The 22,194-nt window shown below is 45.5% G+C and overlaps 1 protein-coding gene across 1 annotated transcript in view; it reads right to left on the reverse strand.

Annotated features, from left to right (window-relative positions):
* Positions 1–7,515: 7,515 nt before the first annotated feature.
* Positions 7,516–22,194, reverse strand: part of LOC140122854 (chitin synthase chs-1-like) — a 33,476-nt gene continuing 18,797 nt past the window's right edge. Inside the window, exons 10-11 of the mRNA XM_072144100.1 lie at positions 13,365–13,843; positions 7,516–7,586 (exon numbers count right to left, since the gene is read on the reverse strand). Coding sequence (XP_072000201.1) covers positions 7,516–7,586; positions 13,365–13,843 — 550 coding nt within the window. The remainder of the gene's footprint in view (positions 7,587–13,364; positions 13,844–22,194) is intronic.

Here is a 22,194-nt window from a genome sequence, read left to right on the forward strand (position 1 = left end):
CCTATTACTTTGTGACCCCCTACTTCTGTAGCTTTTATTTTTCTATCTATATAATGCACTGAATCCTTGCCCTGCACGTGCATACCTACACATGTCTCTATGCCCCCTTTATGCCTGCAGAGAACAGGAACATCAGCTCCTTGCATATTTAAAGGACACCTGTCATCAGGTCTCTGCCACTAGTCCTGTCACCTCTACCTGTTGGAGCAGCTCACATGGATCTATCACAGCCTTTATCTAGTTATTTCATACATTTATTCATTGTAAAATCATCTATTCTTTATCATGTAAATGAGGCTGGTCACATGGTCAGAGGCAGTGATGTCACCCCTGCCGCAAACACACCAGATCATTTAGCCAATACACCTTTTTTCATAGAGAACAAATTGAATCAAACCTTTTTAACCGTGTGTGTGAAAACCAATGCAAACAAAGTTGGAAGATGTTGTGGCTTCCAATATCCAATTAAATTCTAAAGGTCTTGAGATGCTTATTGAAATGGTTTGAGAAAATAACAACCTTTGTATCCCTTTCTTCTAGAATGTCAAAAAAAGAAGAAAGTGAACAGAAATGAACAGCCTGTCTCCATCCTTGAATACCTGCCTCCAACTGAACCATAGGATCTTGCCAATAGATTATTTGCACTGTGCATTTTCTTTTTTTTAATTACCGGACTCTACAGCAACCACTACATGTTTAACATATTAGGTTCTATTTATGCATCCTTAGGTTTTAGGTACCATCATGCCCTACATACTCTTTGTTTCTCAAGCCTGGCTCTGGAACAGACGAGCCTACTGATCAAAATCTAGGCTACATTGGGAAACTAAAGATTGGTGCTTGAGTTTTAATTCATGAATATATAGAAAATTAAAATAATATTACTAATGAAGTTGCAGCCCTTATAAATGTTCAGGGTATTCATATATCTTATGAATTTTTAAGTGAAAATTAATAAACAAGGATAAACATTTCCATTGGCGTGTTTTTGTTATTATACCCTCTTTTCCCTTCACTTTTTTTTTTTTTAAACTGTACACAGAACTTTTATTACTACTTAACTCTTCTTGACCAAGATGTAAGTCAAGGAGCTGTTAAGAATGTATGAAGATGACTCATGGGCTGAGCCCTCTGCATACATTCCGGGTGTTTGCTGCATTATGCAGCCAACGCCCACCAGAAACACTGCATTGCTGTGTTAACCTCTTAAATGCAGTTGGCAAAGCGTGATAACCGCCATCTGGATTCATTATCGTGTCCTGTGACTTTATTGAAGAGCAACAATCTGTTTCTATGACAGCTGGTGTCTCCAGGACCTGTCATTAGGAGAGATCTGTCACTTCACAGGCAGTAAGAGTTCTCCTTACGGCAATATTGCCAATTAGGGCCGCCAGAACATGTGTGTAGATTTGTAGACATTGATGTTCCACTAGCGGATTCTGGGAAATATGCAAATATGTTTGCAAATTAAAAACAGTGCCACATTGCTACCTTGAAAGGCTTCCCCTTTTAACACCAAGCATGGCTTACAAGAAGCTTAATAACATGATGAGGGATTAAACCAAACCAGTCTATTCCAGAAGGAACAGGCTTACAACTGTACACAGCACTGTTTTTGGCGTGGTTGCTTCTCTTCAGTATAGCATAGGGAAATGGAGTAAGAGGCTATTGACTAAGGTCAGAGGGCTCTCCTTATGGAGAGTTTGTCAATTAAGGCCACCTTACAGGCATGTGGAGACTTGTAGCAATTGATGGTTGCCTTTCAAGGTACAAAATGAGGGATTGTTTTCGGTTTGCCAACCTGAGAAAAGTATTTGCATGTTTCCCAGAATCCCCTAGTGGAGCATCAATGTCGAAGTCTCCACACGCCTATAAGGCTGTCTTAATGGGTAAACTCTCCTTAAGGAGCACTCTTGCCTTCTGACCCTAGTCAATAGTCTCTCACACAGCCTACCAGTTCCCTACACTGTACTGAAAAGATGCAACTGCGGCGAAAAAGGGCTGTCTACAGTTGGGAATCTGAACTTTCTGGAATAGATATACTGGTTTTGTTAAATTTCACTTCATGTCATTAGGTTTCTTGTAAGCCATGCTTGGTATTAAAATGTCTGCCTTTTTAAGATGGCTAAATTAGGCATTTGTTTCTGTTTGAAAACATATTTGCATGTTTTACAGGTTGTCACAGATCACCTCCAATACTGCCATCTACTGCAATACAGTGGTATTGAGGTAGATGCAGGAACGAGCAGACTTCATAGGGTCTATAAATATGGTAAAAGAAGTTTCCAAATAAAAAGTTATAACACTAAATGTTCAAACCTCCCCATTCCCTAGAACTGCTATAAATAAAACCAAAAACATCTCAAAATGTCAGGTACAGATGGTTCCCTACTTAAGAACACCTGACTTACAGATGACCCCTAATTACAAACGGACCCCTTGATGTTGGCTGTACTTTAGCCCCAGGCTACAATAAACAGTTAACAGTTATCTTCAATTTAATCTTTATTTTTAATCCTGGTTCTGATGAAAATCCAACATTTTTAAAATCTGAGAGCAAAAATAAATTTGGCAGGGTTACAATTATTAAATATACAGTTCCGACTTGCATATGAATTCAACTTGAGAACGAACCTACAGAATCTTGTACATAACCCGGGGACTGTCTTTATTCCCTGAAGTTAGGGTTGTACTCAAAGATGGTAGCAGTGGAAAAACTTCACATCCTGCAAAGAATGACAACTTACATAAGTCCAGACACCCACATATAAATAAGTTATTTGCATCAAAATATGCTGAAACAAAGAGGGTTTTTTTTGTATAAAAAGTTTTAATAGATTTCTATGCTCCATCCCCAACAAATAAACAGAAAACTAATAATAAAACTTCCAGGATTCTGGAATATTGGCATGAGTGGACTAAGATGATTGGACAAGACTCCCTGTTAGATCAATGTTCTCCTAGCGGTATGGAGGTCTGATAGTACAGTTTAAGGTCAGGGAGGCAGCTCCAGCACAAGATTTTGGCTCATTTAAACCTTCCAACCTATTCTCGGATGTTTGGGGCCCAAATAATGCGTAGCATTGCAGAACACAATGTACAAAAAAAAAGCTTGAAGGCTGCAGAATTGGTACACATTGAAAGATATACATGAACTGGTGGAAGAATGTCCATTTTTAATCCTGCTGAACCAAGATAACAGCTTCCTATAATGAAATCTTTCAAGGTGCGCTCCAAAAGTGGTGTGTAATTAAGGGCATAGAGTTTGGATAAATCAGTTTCAATCAAGACTCCCAAGTATCACATACGGGAAACTGTCTTTTACATGTTGCACCTCAGACTAGGGTCAAGTTTGGACAAGACATATATCAGTTTTCACCAATACAGACCAAGTAGTTCATCAAAAGTTTGTAACTCCCCTAGTGGAAGTTTTAATCGTTATCACTTTTCTTTTTGTTAAAACCTCTTATTTATTTATGCAGAATGGATATACCACAACTTTCCTGTTCAGCAGGAGCCTTTTCAATGATTCTGTGCCGACGTACTGTGATTTGTTCCAAAGTACAACATGCCTTAGCCAGAACCATTTTTCACTGGCCATTGAAAATGGGCACCTGGCTCTTTCACACTGGTGTTGTTTTTCTCATCTGTAATTTTCCCTGATGGCCTACTGAACCATTGTTGTCTATTGTCTGTGAAAACATTCACAGAGTCATATTTTGCAGCTGGTGTGTCGCTTCATAAAAATGCCATTATTCATTATATATAATGATGTGTAGGACAATTATTTCATTTATATTCCCACATCTGTAACAACAATCTAATAAATAATTTAGTTTGAATAGTAAATGTTTCTGAAAAGATAAAATAGCTTTTTGTTCATCCTACCACCTTAAAATCAAATGTATCCCAAACTGGTACCAATAACATCAACTCATTGGACAGGAAGGGGTCAATTTAGGGTATGGACAATGTTAATTATGTGGAAAGCCCAATGCAAAGTGTTGATATAATTAAATAAATATGCAAATTATTCAATATGTAGACCCTGAAGAGAATGTGTTTCCTAAACACTGTAACAGCACCTGTACAATGTATTGATAGGTACCAAGAGATTTCAGGTATAAAAAAACACATCTTGAAAACTTTAACACAGTGTTACAAATTGTTCATTTATCATGTGAGATCATTGTGAATACAGTAAACTCCATGTTAATGAAATAGATTTTCATTGTCATATTACTCTTCTACAAACGAGTTTTGAATGGAGACCCCTCTTATCACTTCATCCAGACTATAAGTAGTATCCTGTAAAGGAAACATATGATTGTTTTTAAATGTTTCATTACATCATCTAATGTATTTCCACTACATTTACACTAATATTTTTATAACATTAATTTCTCATTATACAATTCAAGATATTACAATGAAAAGAAACCCTTGACCACCAGCAACACACATTCCAAGCATTGGATACAGAAAATGTAGCATGCACATCATCCAATATTTCAGTCCATCGCTCATCTCAGGATACTGCATGTTCAGCCAAGAGAAATGGAATTATTACATGTGTACCAATCACAGTTTATTGAGTGTTCCACTACATACAAATGCAACCCTCACAATAATGTTAAAGGTGTCTAATGGTAAAGATCTATCTGGTTAGAGAATATTATACAATTTTTTTAATATACATGTAAAATTTTGCTCACATGCCTTTCTCATTGTGCCACTAAATAACTAAGGAAGATTTAATATGTGCCCCTTGTTGCTCAGTTAAAGGAAATCTACCATTAGGGATTGTAATCCAAGCACACTTACATGCAGGTGTGTGCCTTCTCTGACAGAATCCACTCTCTTGGCTTCTCTTTTTTTTTTAAAGTAGCGGTAAAAATATGCAAATGAGCCTTTGGGGACCATAGTTGTTGATTTAGCCCTAAGCTCCTCATTAGCATATTTTAAATCCTTTTTTCATAGAAACCAGGGCATAAGAAGCTAAAAGAAGAGCAGATCCTGCCATAGTGGGCACACACCAGCATGTCAGAGTGCTTGGTTTACAATACTTCATCCTGGTGGTAGATGTCCTTTAAGTCCTTGGTGTGTGTGTTTCTTTTACAATACTTTTCTTACTGAAATATAAAGGTAAGTACAACTAAGCACATAAGAGAGCACTCAATCTAGTGCAGGATAGAATTACAATTGTAGAACTTTTTATTGTTATTTAATTATAAACTTCTTTTATATCATGACCTCTTTACCAAAATTTACAGCCATGTTACAATTACCTAGGAACAGGCAGCCATATAAATTCAAACACCTTTGGCATGTTTGACATACAAAAAATGCCTCATGGTGCAATTGGCAAAACACAGGACCAAAACCTTACCTGCCTGTATTGCAGAGTATTCCAGTATGGGTTTGTCCTGTAAGTTGTGCTGGCACTGCATTGATTGTTATGAAACTTACGCCACAACTGAGAGCGCAAACCAATGCCAAAAGTCTGTACTACAAGGCAGACAACGATGACTTAAGGAAATCTACTAACAAATTCAAGCATGATAATAAAGGAACACTAAGGCCCCTTCCACACTAGCGTTGCATTTCACGTCAGGGTGCAATGCGTGAAAAACTGACGTTTTTGGCTGCGTTTTTGTTCCATTTTTCCTTGGAGTCATTAGGGTTTTTGCGTTTTTCACGCGCGTGTTGTTCACGTTTTTTTGCTTTTTCGGTGCGTTTTTCACGCGCGTTTTTTTAAGTCAATGGGACTTTTTCAAAGGGACCATGGTTCGGGAATAAAATGTTTTATTTAATTGAAAAAGAATGTCTTCTGATAAGTTAGCAGATGTATGCAAACATCTACAATCTTTTCTTCACTGTTCCGCGCGTATATTATCTCCCGACAAGTTAGCAGATGTGAAGAACAGTGAAGAATAGAATAAAAACAGTGAACACGGTGAACACAGTGAACACAGGATCATTTAAGTGAAAAACACAGTAAAGAACACAGTGAAGAATAGATTACAGATGTTCGGCACATCTGCTTACTTGTCGGGAGATACGCGCGGAGCGGTGCGAACAAAATAGCATGTGAAGAACACTATATATGTGTGAAGAAGACATTGCAGATGTATAGAAACATCTGCAATGTGTTCTTTACACACATATAGATTGTTCTTCACATGCTATTTTGTTCGCATTGTTCCGCGCGTATCTCCCGACAAGTAAGCAAATGTGCCGAACATCTGTAATCTATTCTTCACTGTGTTCTTTACTGTGTTTTTCACTTAAATGATCCTGTGTTCACTGTGTTCACTGTTTTTATTCTATTCTTCACTGTGTTTTTTTAATTAAATGCTCGATCTCGAGCAGGGGAATTATTTATGTCACATAGCAACCCATCCATTTAAAACGCATTGCACTCGCATTGCACGGGGGCGGGAAAAACGCGCGTGAAACGCAAAAGTAGAGCATGCTGCGATTTTGATGCGCGTCAAAACAAACGCAAGCACGCGCGTGAAAAACAACGCAAATGAGGAAAGACCCACTGGAAACAATGGGACAGAGTGCAATGCAAGTTCTGCGCGTCAAAAGCACGCGCAGAACTCGCGCATCAAAAACGCTAGTGTGGAAGGGGCCTAACTCATAGATCTGGGCACCGTGACTGTGGTAATCTTCTAATCCATGGCCTCCTACCTTCTAAAAATCAACTTTTAAAAGTATCCTTATGCACCAGAAAGGCTATGGGATTATCAGAGGCCCTCTTTGCTGGCTGTACCTGCTTAGGATATTAAATACTGAAGGAACCCTTACCCCATCCCACTGTGTGCTCACTGCTGCAGAGATAATGGGAAGTGCAGGGGGGTGAGAGTGAAACTGAGATGTGCTGCTGCAGTGCAACTGGTTTACCATGGTTGAATTTGATGGTGATCTGTGTTCCGTCAGCTATGGCTGGAGCTGGAGGCGTGTGCCATGCTAATCTTATTTCATACTGTCCAATCAGCAGCAGTCAATGTCAGAGAAGTTACTATGAACAGAATTGAACTTTAATTTCTCTCTGTGCATCTATAGGCACACACACACATGTGTTCACACACATTGGGGCAGATTTACTTACACGGTCCATTCGCGATCCAGCGGCGCGTTCTCTGCACTGGATTCGGGTCCGGCCGGGATTTATTAAGGCAGTTCCTCCAACGTCCACAAGGTGGTGCTGCTGCGCTGAAGTTCCCTGGAACGCACTGGAATACACCGAGCCGGGCTGAGTGAAGGTAAGTGCAAGCTCCGCGACACATTTTTGGTTTTAAATGTGGCGGTTTTTCCGAATCCATCGGGTTTTCGTTCTGCCACGCCCCCCGATTTCCGCGATGCGCCACAATCCGATTGCATGCGCCAAAATCCCGGGGCCATTCAGGGGAAATCGGAGCAAATCGGAAATATTCGGGTAACACGTCGGGAAAAACGCGAATCGGGTCCTTAGTAAATGACCCCCATTATGCGGATATTCCGCTAATATTACACCAAACATGATGTAAATGCAAATGACAACATGATGTGAATGCAGACGTAAAACACAAAAGCTGTTACTGCAAAGCAATGTAAACATAATCGTGATGTAAAGATATTTAAATTTGCCCAATCATGCATTTGTGTTTACGTAGCGCTTGTGTTGTATTAGTGTTAACCTGGCATTTGTATTCCGGGGGTATTTCCAATTAGGTGGTGTTTATGTCATAATGGCATTGCATTTGCATTTACATGGCATTCACGTTGCATTTGCATTCATGTGGAGTTTGGGTTTACATGGTCTTTGCATTGCATTTACATTCACGCATAGTATAACATAGTATATAAGGCCGGAAAAAGATGCAAGTCCATCAAGTCCAACCTTTAAGAATTAAATACAGGTTGTCCCCTACTTAAGGATACTCGACTTACAGACAACCCCTAGTTATAGACGGACCGCTCTTCCCACTGTGACCTCTGGTGAAACTCTCTGGATGCTTTTTCTTAGTTCCAGGCTGCAATGATCAGCTCTAAGGTGTCTTTAAGGAAGCTTTATTGATAATCCTTGGTCCCTTTACAGCAAAAAAATGTTGAAAATCCAATTGTCACAAGGACAAAAACATTTTTTGTCTGGAACTACAATTATAAAATATCCAGTTCCGACTTACATACAAATTCAACTTGAGTACACACCCAAGGAACCTATCTTGTAGGTAACCCGGGGACTGCCTGTAAATGTTTATTCCCATAACCCGTGATATTTTCTCTCTCCAGGCCCCTCTTGAACATGTACATAGAGTCCGCCATGACAACCTCCTGCACCAGAGATTTCCATAGTCTCACTGCTTTTATAGTTAAGAACCTCTGTTTATGGCGATGGTAGAATCACCTCTCCTCTAGGCGTAGAGGATTCCCCCTTGTCCTGGTCACAAGCCTAGGTATAAAAAAAATCTAGGTATAAAAAATCTTTGGAGAGATCCTTGTACTGTCCGTTCAGGTATTTGTACATTGTAATGAGGTTTCCCCTCAGTGATCTTTTTTCTAAACTGAATATTCCATCATAATCTCTGTACCCGTTCCAGCTCTACTATGTCCTTTTCATACACTGGTGCCCAAAACTGTCCACAATATTCCATGTGTGGTCTGACCAGGGATTTATATAAGGGCAAAACTATGTCTTTATCATGAGTATCAATTTCTCTCTTGATACAACCCATGACTTTATTTGCTTTAGGAGCAGCCGCCTGGCTCTGGTCCCTAAAATTAAGGTTACCATCCACCAATACCCCCAAGAAGGGCCGGATTAAGGTTCGTGGGGGCCCCTGGGCGCAAAATCTGGTGGAGGCCCCCACTGAGTGCAGCGTGCATACACGTCCTCCTGCTCACTATCCACTATCCCAGCAGTAACACCGCTACATACAGCCACCTCGTCCCCAGTAACACAGCTACATACAGCCGCCTCACACCCAGTAACACAGATACATACAGCCGCCTCATCCCCAGTAACACAGCTACATACAGCCACCTCGTCCCCAGTAATACAGCTACATACAGCCACCTCGTCCCCAGTAACACAGCTACATACAGCTGCCTCGCCCCCAGTAACACAGCTAAATACAGCCACCTCGTCCCCAGTAACACAGCTACATACAGCCGCCTCGCTCCCAGTAACACAGCTACATACAGCTGCCTCGCCCCCAGTAACACAGCTACATACAGTCACCTCACCCCCAGTAACACAGCTACATACAGCCACCTCACCCCCAGTAACACAGCTACATACAGCCGCCTCACCACAGTAACACAGCTACATACAGCCGCCTCGCTCCCAGTAACACAGCTACATACAGCCGCCTCGCCCCCAGTAACACAGCTACATACAGCCGGCTCATCCCCAGTAATACAGCTACATACAGCTGCCTTACCCCCAGTAACACAGCTACATACAGCCACCTCGCCCCCAGTAACACAGCTACATACAGCCGCCTCATCCCCAGTAACACAGCTACATACAGCCGCCTCACAACCAGTAACACAGCTACATACAGCCGCCTCATCCCCAGTAACACAGCTACATACAGCCACCTCGTCCCCAGTAACACAGCTACATACAGCCGCCTCGTCCCCAGTAACACAGCTACATACAGCTGCCTCGCCCCCAGTAACACAGCCACATACAGCTGCCTCGCCCCCAGTAACACAGCTACATACAGCCAGCTCACACCCAGTAACACAGCTACATACAGCCGCCTCGCTTCCAGTAACACAGCTACATACAGCTGCCTCATCCCCAGTAACACAGCTACATACAGCCGCCTCGCCCCCAGTAACACAGCTACACACAGCCGCCTCGCCCCCAGGACACAGCTACACACAGCCGCCTCACCCCCAGTAACACATCTTTGTATCTACCTTCACCCCTACCAGATATGCAGTCCCATTTAACATACACCTCAGCCCGCACCAGACATGCAGTCCCGCAGTTTATACAATTACACACATTTATACACTGATATATACACACCTTTATATACACACATAAAGTTCTACACTTGTATGCTTGCACCCATATATATACATACAAGTATACACACACATTTATGTACCCATATACATTTATACACTAATACACAGAGTATACACAAACTCATAAATTATACACACACATACAGTATATATACATCACACATACGGCATACACATTATGTATATGTATATGTATATATACACACACATTCAGTGTACACTGACCATATATACATATATGTCAGGGTCCGTGAGGTTGTGGATCCTCTGAACCACTGCGGACGATGGCACAAGCCACTACCTGGGACCGGAGTCTAAGTGGTACCCGGTTTTCACCAGAGCCCGCCGCAAAGCGGGTTAGACAAGCTGCGGTGTGGTACCACCAGGTCGTTCCACAGGCGTGGGTACAGAAACGGCAGGCAAACTCGTAGTCGGGGGCAGGCAGGAGATAAGGACAGGCAGCACAGGATCGGAGTCAGAGACGTAGCAACAGGTCAGGGCAGGCGGCAAAGGAGCAATGTCAGAAACGGAACCGGGGTCACAACGGGAATTCACAAGAAGAGCACAAAGCATCAGGAAAGCTTTCTCTAGGGCGCTAGGCACGAAGATCCGGCAGGGGCTTGCAGGAAGAGGCAGGCTTAAATAGATTCTGCAAAATGGCCAGCGCCAATTAATGGCACACTGGCCCTTTAAATCTAGAGAAGTGACCGCGCGCGCGCCCTATCATTCGGGGCCGCGCGCGCACGGTGGAAGGGAGCGAGCTGGGAGCCGGGGAAGGTAAGCAGCGCTGGCGGCGCGCTGGCGGGGGCAGAGAAGCACGGGTGAGCCCGCGACCCGCGATATGGGTCGCGGGTCCACCCGTGACAGTACCCCCCCCCTTCGGCCTCCCCCTCCTCCTGGGCTGGAGAAATCCTTGCAGGAGGTCACGGTCCAATATATTGTCCTCTGGCTCCCAAGATCTCTCCTCTGGCCCAAACCCCTTCCAGTCAACCAAGAAGAACCGCCTCCCCCTTACCGTTTTCATGTCCAGGATCTCCTTTACCTCATAGGTGTCGGCGGAGTCCGCCACAGGAGTGGGGGGAGGAACTTGCCGGGAGAAGCGGTTCAGGACAACGGGCTTGAGCAGGGAGACATGGAATGAGTTCGGGATGCGCATGGTGGGAGGGAGGCGTAGCTTATAGGCCACGGGGTTAATGCGCTTCAGCACCTCAAATGGACCCAGATAGCGAGGACCAAGTTTGTAGCTGGGAATCTTCAAGCGAACATATTTTGAAGACAGCCACACTTTACCCCTGGAGAGAAGATGGGAGGAGGCCTGCGTTTCTTATCGGCCTGAGCCTTGGTGCGGGCAGATGCCTGAAGCAGGGACTGATGAGTCTGTTCCCAAATAGTCTTAAGATCTGCTACCAACTCCTCCACAGCAGGAACATCAGCAGACACGGAGAGGGGTAGAGGTGGATGTGGATGTCTTCCATACACAATAAAGAAAGGTGAAGCACCGGCAGACTCCGAGTCCAGGGAGTTATATGAGAACTCTACCCATGGTAGAAGAGCGGACCAATCGTCCTGACGGGCAGAGACAAAGGGACGCAGGTAACAGCCCAAAGTTTGGTTAACTCTCTCCACTTGTCCATTTGACTGCGGATGGTACGCAGAAGAGAAGTCCAGTCTCACTTGTAACTGATTGCATAGGGATCGCCAGAAGCGGGAGACAAATTGGACCCCACGGTCTGAGACAATGTGCAACGGAAGTCCATGCAAGCGGAAGATATGGGTGAAGAACTGGCTGGCAAGGTGTGGAGCAGACGGCAGGCCTGGCAGAGGGACAAAATGCGACATTTTAGAAAAACGGTCGGTTACCACCCAGATGACGGTGTTGCCTAATGAAGGCGGTAAGTCTGTGACAAAGTCCATGGCCACGTGAGTCCACGGGCAGCTGGGTATCGGAAACGGTAGAAGAAGACCAGCAGGCTTGAAACGTGATGGCTTATTCCGGGCACAGGAAGCGCAGAAACCCACAAAGTCCCGAACATCTTTGGCCAGCTCTGGCCACCAGTAGAATCGGGAAATGAGGGAGAGAGAGCGCTGCACCCCAGGATGCCCAGCCACACGGGAGCAATGTCCCCAAGACAGAATCTTCCTCCGTAGAGCAGGTTTTACATATGTCTTGCCAGGGGGAAGCTGACGAAGATCCACAGGTGCGGCAAGTACCAGTCGATCAGGAGGAATGACATGCCGAGGAGGCGGTTCCTCTCCAATGTCATCCGAGGCACGAGAGAGGGCGTCTGCCTTGATGTTCTTCTCGGCCGGGCGGAAATGAATAAGGAAGTCAAACCGGGCAAAGAAGAGTGACCAGCGAGCTTGACGAGGATTGAGTCGCTGAGCAGTCTGGAGATAGAGAAGGTTCTTATGGTCCGTATAGATGCTGACTGGAAACCGAGCTCCCTCCAGAAGATAGCGCCATTCTTCTAAGGCGAGCTTAATCGCCAACAGTTCTCGGTCCCCTATAGAATAGTTCCTCTCAGCAGGGGAGAACGTCTTAGAAAAAAATCCACAAGTGACGGTTCGGCCCTTGGAACTTTTCTGTGTCAGCACAGCACAGGCCCCTACAGAGGAGGCATCTACTTCCAGATGGAAAGGCTTCTCAGTGTCGGGACGCACCAGGACTGGAGCAGAAGCAAACATAGACTTTAATTTTGTGAAGGCCTCTTCAGCAGACGAAGGCCAGAGACGGGGGTTGGCACCCTTCTTGGTGAGCGCCACAAAAGGAGACACCAGCGAGGAGAAGTGTGGGATGAACTGCCGGTAGTAATTTGCAAATCCCAGGAACCGCTGTATTGCACGCAGTCCTACTGGACGGGGCCACTGAAGAACCGCTGACAGCTTTGCAGGATCCATCTGGAGACCTCTGTCGGAGATGATGTAGCTGAGAAATGGAATACTCCGCTGATGAAATTGACATTTTTCGAGTTTGGCGTAGAGACGATTGGCCCTTAGACGATTGAGAACCTGCCGTACGTGCACTTGGTGTGTCTCTAGGTCCGGAGAGAATACCAGGATATCGTCCAGATAGACCACATCACGGGTATTAAAAGCGGTCTTCCACTCGTCTCCCTGACGGATACAGATAAGATTATAAGCCCCTCGAGGGTCCAATTTGGAGAAGACCTTGGCTCCATGAAGACGATCAAACAATTCCGTAATCAACGGCAACGGGTAGCGGTTCTTAACTGTGACCTTGTTAAGACCGCGGTAGTCGATGCATGGACGGAGTGACCCGTCTTTCTTGGTCACGAAGGAAAAACCCGCACCAGCCGGGAAAGAGGACTTACGTATGAATCCTCTCTGCAGATTCTCCTGGATATATTCTGACATGGCTGCGGTTTCTGGTACAGAGAGCGGGTACACACGACCCCGCGGAGGGGACATACCCGGCAACAGGTCCACAGGACAGTCGTAAGGACGGTGAGGTGGCAGCGTCTCGGCTTGCTTCTTCGAGAAGACGTCATAATAGTCCTTATAGCAAGCGGGAAGGCCCTCCAGGACCTTGGGAGCCACAGACGAAGCCAGGACAGGCACTGGATGAGGCATTTTCACACAGCGAGACTGGCAGTCAGGTCCCCACCGGAGGATCTCCCCCGTCCTCCAGTCAAGGACGGGGGTGTGGAGCTGCAACCATGGTAGGCCCAGCAGGACGGAGGACGTGGACCGTGGAAGTACATAAAAGGACAGTCTTTCCTTATGTAGAACTCCGACTTGCACGGACAGAGGCTTGGTGCAGTACCGGACCGGGTCGGAAAGGATTTGGCCACTAACCGAAAAAATGACCAATGGCTTTTCTAGACGAACCACGGGAATGTGATGCCGGGAGACCAGAGTGGCATCCACGAAGTTCCCTGCGGAGCCGGAGTCCAAGAAAGCAGAGACCTGGATCTGGGTGCAGGTGCCAAAGCTGAGACGCACCGGTATCATCAAGCGTGGAGAAGCTTTGCTTACACCTTGGGACGCTTCTCCCAAGAACCCTAGGTGCTGGCGTTTCCCGGATGCTGAGGACGGATCGGACAAGACCCCAAGAAATGCTCAGGACTGGCACAATAGAGACAAAGGTTTCCCTGACGCCTTCTCTCTGATCCTGAGGAGAGAGTCTGGCCCTGTCCACTTCCATAGGCTCCTCTGCCGATGGTACAACAGGAGACTGGAGCGGTCTTTGGAAAGCAGGAGCCAGGCAAGGGAGACGTCGTGGGCGGACTTGGGGTTGTTCAAGGCGTGATTCTTCGGCACGCTACCTGAATCGCACGTCAATCCGGGTGGCTAAGGTGATAAGACCACTCAGGGAAGACGGCAGATCCCGAGCGGCCAGGGCGTCCTTAACTTGAGTAGAAAGTCCCTACTTGAAAGCTGCGGACAGGGCCGCGTCGTTCCAGGCGAGTTCCGAAGCCAGGGTACGGAACTGGACAGCAGAAAAACCGAGAGATTAGCCGTGACCGGGTCGTCTCTATCCCAAAGTGGAGTAGCCCAGGCCAGGGCTTTCCCAGATAGGAGGCTGAGGAAGAAGGCCACCTTGGATCGCTCCGTGACGAACTGAGACGGCATGAATTCTATGTGCAGGAAGCATTGGGTTATAAAGCCTCTGCACATCTTGGGATCGCCATCATACTTGCCGGGCATAGACAGCCGAAGCCTGGGTTCAACGGCAGGAAGACAAGCCGGGATTGCGTGAGCCACGGGGACAGGCTCAGGAACCTGTTGCTGTTGCTGGGTGGCTAGCAGCTGCTGCAGCATGGTGGTCACCTGTTCCAGCTGTTCGCGTTGAGCGGCAATCTCTCGGGATTGCTGGACCACGATGGAAGCCAGAGTCGGACGGGTAGGAAGCGGAACCTCGGCGGGATCCATGGCCGGATCTTACTGTCAGGGTCCGTGAGGTTGTGGATCCTCTGAACCACTGCGGACGATGGCACAAGCCACTACCTGGGACAGGAGTCTAAGTGGTACCCGGTTTTCACCAGAGCCCGCCGCAAAGCGGGTTAGACAAGCTGTGGCGTGGTACTACCAGGTCGTTCCACAGGCGTGACTTGTCCGCAGTGGCAGCCAAGGTCGAGGTACAGAAACGGCAGGCAAACTCGTAGTCGGGGACAGGCAGGAGATCAGGACAGGCAGCACAGGATCGGAGTCAGAGACGTAGCAACAGGTCAGGGCAGGCGGCAAAGGAGCGATGTCAGAAACGGAACCGGGGTCACAACGGGAATTCACAAGAAGAGCACAAAGCATCAGGAAAGCTTTCTCTAGGGCGCTAGGCACGAAGATCTGGGGCTTGCAGGAAGAGGCAGGCTTAAATAGATTCTGCAAAATGGCCAGCGCCAATTAATGGCGCACAGGCCCTTTAAATTTAGAGAAGTGACCGCACGTGCGCCCTATCATTCGTGGACACGCGCGCACGGCGGAAGGGAGCGAGCCGGGAGCCAGGGAAGGTAAGCAGCGCTGGCGGCGTGCTGGCGGGGGCAGAGAAGCACGGGTGAGCCCGCGACCCGCGATATGGGTCGCGGGACCACCCGTGACAATATACATGCAGTATAAAAACACCATATACACACATGCTGCATATACATACAGAATATACACACTTACAGCAAATACAGACACATTGGGGCATATTTATCAGGACCTCTGCGCACCGCCAGTGGCCCTGAAATAATCGCAAATGCTAGCTTATTGCTAGCTTTTGCGATTATTTTCCCCACCTTCACGGGGCTAGCTTATTGCTAGCTTTTGCGATTATTTTCCCCACCTTCACGGGGCGTGAAGGGGGAGCTCGGCCGGCCGAGCAGGGGGCATGGCCGGCCAGGAGTGGGCCGGCGCGGGGCGTTACTGTCCCCACGCCTGCACACTCGCTGCTGCCGGCGACTTTTTATACATGAAAAGTTGCCGGCTGCGTTTTTTTCTACGCCAGGCCCTGGCGCTGCACTACTGGCGGCCCGATACATCAAGAGGCAGAAGCCTCTTGATGTATCGGGCTGCGAATTTGCAGCGGCGGGGCGAGCGCCAGCGTATGATAAATATCCCCCAGTATATACAGCATGTTCACACACATACGGGAAATACACACACATTCAGTATACAGAGCATATACATACATACCATATACACAGCATATAAACATAAACATACATCATTGTGTAAATTTGACTGTGTAAACTCACTACAAGGTCATTAATAAAAATATTAAAAAGAAGTGGCCCCAATATTGACCCCTGTGGCACTCCACTGGTAACCTCAACCCCGGTGATTTATCTATCTTAGTGGTTGTGACACTAAGAGTTCCTGAGTTAAACTGTTGACATTTCAAAGAGAATTTACATCATTCCTCATTTTGTCTTCCACCAGGGGATTTTCCTGGGTAAAGACAATCGAGAAGACAACATTTAGTAGATTGGCCCTTTCTTAATCTCCTTCCACCATGACCCCCATGTTATTCCTAAGAGCGCCCACTCTTTCAGTTTTTAGTTTCTTATCATTTATAAACTTTTTGCTCTCTCTGGCAATATTTCTCTCAGTCTCTATTTTTGCAGCCTTTATCTGCTTTTTACAGGATTTATTTTTCTCTCTATAATCCTGTAATGCCTCATAGCTACCTTCGCGTATTGGCATCTTAAACACCTTATCTTACTTGCTTGTTACTTTCCTTACAAGACTAATTAGCCAAATTGGCTCGTATGCTTTTTCCCATATGGTATGTGTGTATCGCACGTCTTTTCTATAATATTTGTGAAAAAGTCCCATTGAAAATTTGCCCTCCTGAGTGTTCGTTGCCCCTCCACTAACGCTATTAGTAAAGCGTAATACAAAATCAATGATATTATGATCACTATTACCCAGGTTCCCCCCAACCTGTAATTTTGATACCCTATCAGGTCTGTTGGTTAGGATAAGGTCCAGCAGTGCCCATCCTCTTGTTGGCTCCAGGACTAGTTGTGACAGGTAATTGTCTTTTGTTGTTGAAAAAACCTGCTATCTTGGAAGGACCTGCGGGTTTCTGCCCCCCAGTCAATATCTGGGTAATTGAAGTCCCCCATGATAAGTACTTCACCATGCTTTGAAGGCGCATCCATTTGACTTATCAGTATTTCCTCTGCTGCCTCCATTATATTTGGAGCCTTATAACCAACCCCTAGTAATATTTTATTATTCTTTTTCCCTCCCCTTATCTCCACCCATAGGGACTCCACATTTTCATTTGCGCCACCGATGTCATCTCGCAGGACAAGCTTGAAGCAAGATTTCTGTCAGGATCAGTGGATCCTCTGGACCACCGCGGGAGATGGAACTAGCCGACACCTGGGACCGGAATCCAAGTCGCACCTGGTTTTCACCAGAGCCCGCCGCAAAGCGGGTTGGAATTGCTGCGGCAGGATACCACCAGGTCGTTCCCAGGCGCGACCAGCCCGCGGTGGCAGCCGAGGTCGAGGTACCTTAGCAGAAGACAGTATCGTAGTCAGGTCCAGACTCGGGGTCAGGGCAGGCGGCAGAGATGCGAGGTCAAGACCAAATCCGGGGTCAGCAACGGGAGGTCCAGGCAGGTGGGAACGGGAATACAGGCACATGGAACACAGCAACACGGAGGAACTCGGGTAACACAGCTACACAGGACTCGGGAGCGGAGACACACAGGAACGCAGGAATACACAGGAACGCAGGAATACACAGGAACGCAGGAATACACAGGAAGCTTTCTCTTAGGCTGTGAGGCACAAAGATCCAGGAGGGAACGCATGAAGAGGCAGGATTCTTAAAGGTGAGGTGTTCAGCCAGTGCACCAATTAGCGGTGCGCCGGCAGTCCGGGGAAGAGCAGGAGCCGGGAGAGGTAAGTGAGACCGTGCAGCAGCGGGGGCACACGGAGGAGCACGGATTCGCCCGCGATCCGAGACAGGGATCGCGGGAGCACCCGTGACAATTTCACATATAAACAAATCCCTCAACCCTTTTTTATTTATACAATCCTTTCTAAAAAGACTATAACCATCTATAGTAACAGCCCAGTCATAGCTACTGTCCAGCCAGGTCTCGCTGATACCCACTATATCATATTGCGCTCCAACATTAAGAGTTCCAGTTCCTCCATTTTGTTTGTGAGGCTTCTGGCATTAGTGTACATACACTTTATATGGTTTTCCCTGTCTGTATTCCTTTTGTTCTTATTCCCCAATCTTATTCCAGCCCTCCTTCCTCCCCCATGGACTATGACTCTTCCCAGCTCTTTATCTACATTGTCTTTTTGCCCTTCACAAGTGTAGTTGCCCTCCCCCCAAGTCTCTAGTTTAAACACTCCTCCAACCTTCTAGACATTTTTTCACCCAAAACAGCTGCACCCTCCCCATAAAGGAGCAGCCGACATGGCGGCAACGTTTATGTGCAGTTTGCCTTGTGTTTACGTAGTATTTGTGTTTACTCACCGTCTGCGCCGCATTTGCATTTACATTGAACTACTGTTCTTAGCAGCTTTTCTGACATTGCCTGCTGCTGATTGGACAGTATGAGAGAAGATTAGCATAACACACACACCCTCCTCCAGCTCCTCCTGTCTGACAGAACATAGATTACAATGGTCAGATACTGATGTCTCTGCAACCATAGGGGCTAGAAAGAAAATTCAAGTGTCCCTGAATCTGACACAATGGTATACTAATCTCCACGTGTGAGGTGGTAAAGGTCCTCTTTAAAGTCTACTATTCTGCACATAGCAAGAGGTCCGCTATTAGACATTTACCCACTATCCTATTGTTGGGAGATAAATTTAAATAATTAAATATTAGATTTTTAAGTAACCATACCATATATTCATATGTCATTTATATGTTGGAACACCCTTTTAAGGAAAACAGAATTGATTACACAAGAGGTGAATCTATCATACTATCTATTCAACTGCTTCCCGCTACTTTAACTGATACTTACTCTTTGCATGTGTTTTCTTTCTTTTTTATTCTTAAAAGCAATAAAATGAATGAAAGAGAAGATTCTGTAGGTAAAAAAGTTAAAAAGAATTTTTATATGAACGTTACCAGTAATACAGAAGGATATATACTGCTGGACCATGACCAACATTGTGACTACAAGTGACTACAAAATATCACCATACTAATACATATTGACATTGACTACACAGGGCCAAAATAATAGTACTGTACTTTACACAGTGCCAAATTTAACAGGTTCACGACCGCCCGCCGTGTATTCACGGCGGTGGTCGGGTCGCGGTTCATGGAGAGGGCTCACGGGCTGAGCCCTCTCCATAGCCAGTAAGTCTTTGCTGCATATTGCAGCAAAGGCTTACCGGTAACACCTGCGATCGGTGCCAGCACCGATCGCGGGTGTTTTCTTGCTGATTGCCGCTGGCAAAGCTGCCGGCAGCTTCAAAAAGGTGGCGGCGCTTGGGCGCCGCAATCTTTCTGAGGATCGTCGCTCCCTGTGACGTCATCGGGGAGCAGCGATCCATCGCCATGGTAGCCTTGGGTGTTTCGAAGACCCGAGGCTACTTCGTTTTAACCCATTCATTATAATATGCTATCAGCACATTGTAATGAATGAGGAGTAAAATCCCCATATATTGCTATACTGTAGTATGGCAGTACATGATAGGATCGATCAGACAACCTAGGGTTATAGTACCCTAGTACCCTAGTTCTGAAAAATAGTAAAAATTAAAAAGTTAAAAAAAATTATAATAAAAAAAACTAAAAATTCTAATCACCCCCCCCCCTTTCCCTGGAACTGATATAAATCTAAATAAACAGTAAAAATCATAAACACATTAGGTATTGTCGCGTCCAAAAATGCCCGATCTATCAAAATATACTAACGGTTTTTCACTGCATTTAACCCCATAATGGAAAATCGCGCCCAAAGTAAAAAATGGCACTTTTTTGCCATTTTTAAAAAAATAAAAAATTCTATAAAAAGTGATCAAAAGTTTGTAAAGTCCTGAAAATAATATCATTGAAAATATCATAAAAAGTTGCAAAAAATGACACCACCCACAGCTCTGTACACCAAAGTATGAAAAAATTATTACAGGAGGTTTTACATTTTGTAAATGTATGAAAACATTATAAAACCTATACAAATTTGGTATCTGTGTAATTGTATTGACCCAAAGAATAAAGTAGACATGTCTTTTGGGACGTGAAGTGAAAGCCGTAAAATACAAGCCCACAAGAAAATGTCGCAAATGCGTTTTTTCACCATTTTCACTGCATTTGGAATTTTTTTCCCGCTTCCCAGTACACGGCAGGGAATTTCAATGCCACCATTATGAAGTGCAATTTGTTATGCAGAAAACAAGCCATCACACAGCTCTTTACATGTAAAAATAAAAAAGTTTTTGAAGGTGAGGAGTGAAAAATGGAAATGAAAAAACAAGAAAGGGCCCGGTCCTGAATCGGTTAAATTATCACCTTTTTTTGTTTTTAATCTCAAGACTTGACTTAAGACAATCATAACCCCTTTCTGCAAATCGTAATAGTATATTAGCAGTCGGCAAGGGGAGTATGGTAAGCGCTCAGATCATCACTCCCATTGACGTCATCAGGTCAATGATCCAGTGGCACATTGTTACAGATGCATATCAAAACTGCCACATACAGGCAGTACCTGACTTATAGGACATCTATAAGACACTTATAAGACATCTACCACTAGGATAAAGGATTGTAAACCAAGGACACTGACATACTGGTGTGTGTCCCCACTGGCAGGATCCACTCTTCCTATGCCCTTGATTTTGAGAAAAAAAGGCTTTAAAAATGAAGCCTGAGGGGCTCCAGGCTCCATTCACAGCTATGGAGCCCTAACCCCCTCAGGCTCATTTGAAATTTATTTATTTTTTTGAAAAACCAGGGCATAATAAACTAAAACAACCACAGATCCTGCCAGAAGGGGCACACATCAGTATTTCAGATTGATTGGTTTACAATCCTTCATCCTGGTGGTACATGTCCTTTAAACCCTTCACGACCTGACCCTTTTTTTTTATTTCCATTTTTTACTCCCCACCATCAAAAATCTATAACTTTTTTAATTTTTACACGCAAAGAGCTCTGTGAGGGCTTGTTTTCTGCATAACAAATTGCACTTCATAGTGATTGTATTTAATATTCCATGCATTTGTACTTGGAAGCAGTAGAAAAATTCCAAATGCAGTGAAATTGGTGAAAACACTGCATTTGCGCTGTTTTCTTGTGGGCTTGGATTTTACGACTTTCAATGTGCGCCCCAAATTACATGTCTACTTTATTCTTTGGGTTGGTGCGTTCACAGGGATAACAAATTTGTATAGGTTTTATGTGAATACATAATGTGCCCATACAGCCCCATAGTAAGTAATGTGCCCACACAGCCCCGAGTCAGTAATGTGCCCATACAGCCCCCTAGTAAGTAATGTGGCCACACAGCCCCCCAGAAAGTAATGTGCCAACACAGCCCCCCCAGAAAGTCATGTGTTCACACAGCCCCCCAGTAAGTAATGTGCCCACACAGCCCCCCAGTGAGCAATGTGTTCACACAGACCCCCAGTAAGTAATGTGCCCACACAGACCCCCAGTAAGTTATGTGCCCCACACAGTTCCTCCTTGTGTTTTCTCCCTACCTTAGTCCCTATTATGTTTCCCTCACACCTCACTGGTGCTGCTCTGTGCACAGGCATCCCCTGACATCATCACAGGTCCTGCAGCCTACAGTTTGTAATATGGTCCTGCATGGGAAAGAAATACATAGGTTCTCATCATGATCTGTGTCCTGAGGACACGGATCGTGATGAGAGAGGGGATGAAGCCTGGGCAGCGGGACAAATGTCCTGCTGACTTGGGGATATCTGGGGCTCCGGCCAAAAGATCCGGGGCACAAGCCCCGGGTCTTTTGACCTAGCGACGCCTCAGGAGGTCATACTCTACTGTAATAATTTAAATCCATTACCGTATATACTCGAGTATAAGCCGAGGCCCCTAATTGTACCACAAAATACTGGGAAAACCTATTGACTCGAGTATAAGCCAAGGGTGGTAAATGCATTGGTCACAGCCGCCCCAGTGTATATAGCCTGCCAGCCCCTGCCCCAGTGTATATAGCCTGCCAGCCCCTGCCCCAGTGTATATAGCCTGCCAGCCCCTGCC

Source organism: Engystomops pustulosus, chromosome 3, assembly GCF_040894005.1.
Source record: "Engystomops pustulosus chromosome 3, aEngPut4.maternal, whole genome shotgun sequence".
Taxonomy (NCBI): domain Eukaryota; kingdom Metazoa; phylum Chordata; class Amphibia; order Anura; family Leptodactylidae; genus Engystomops; species Engystomops pustulosus.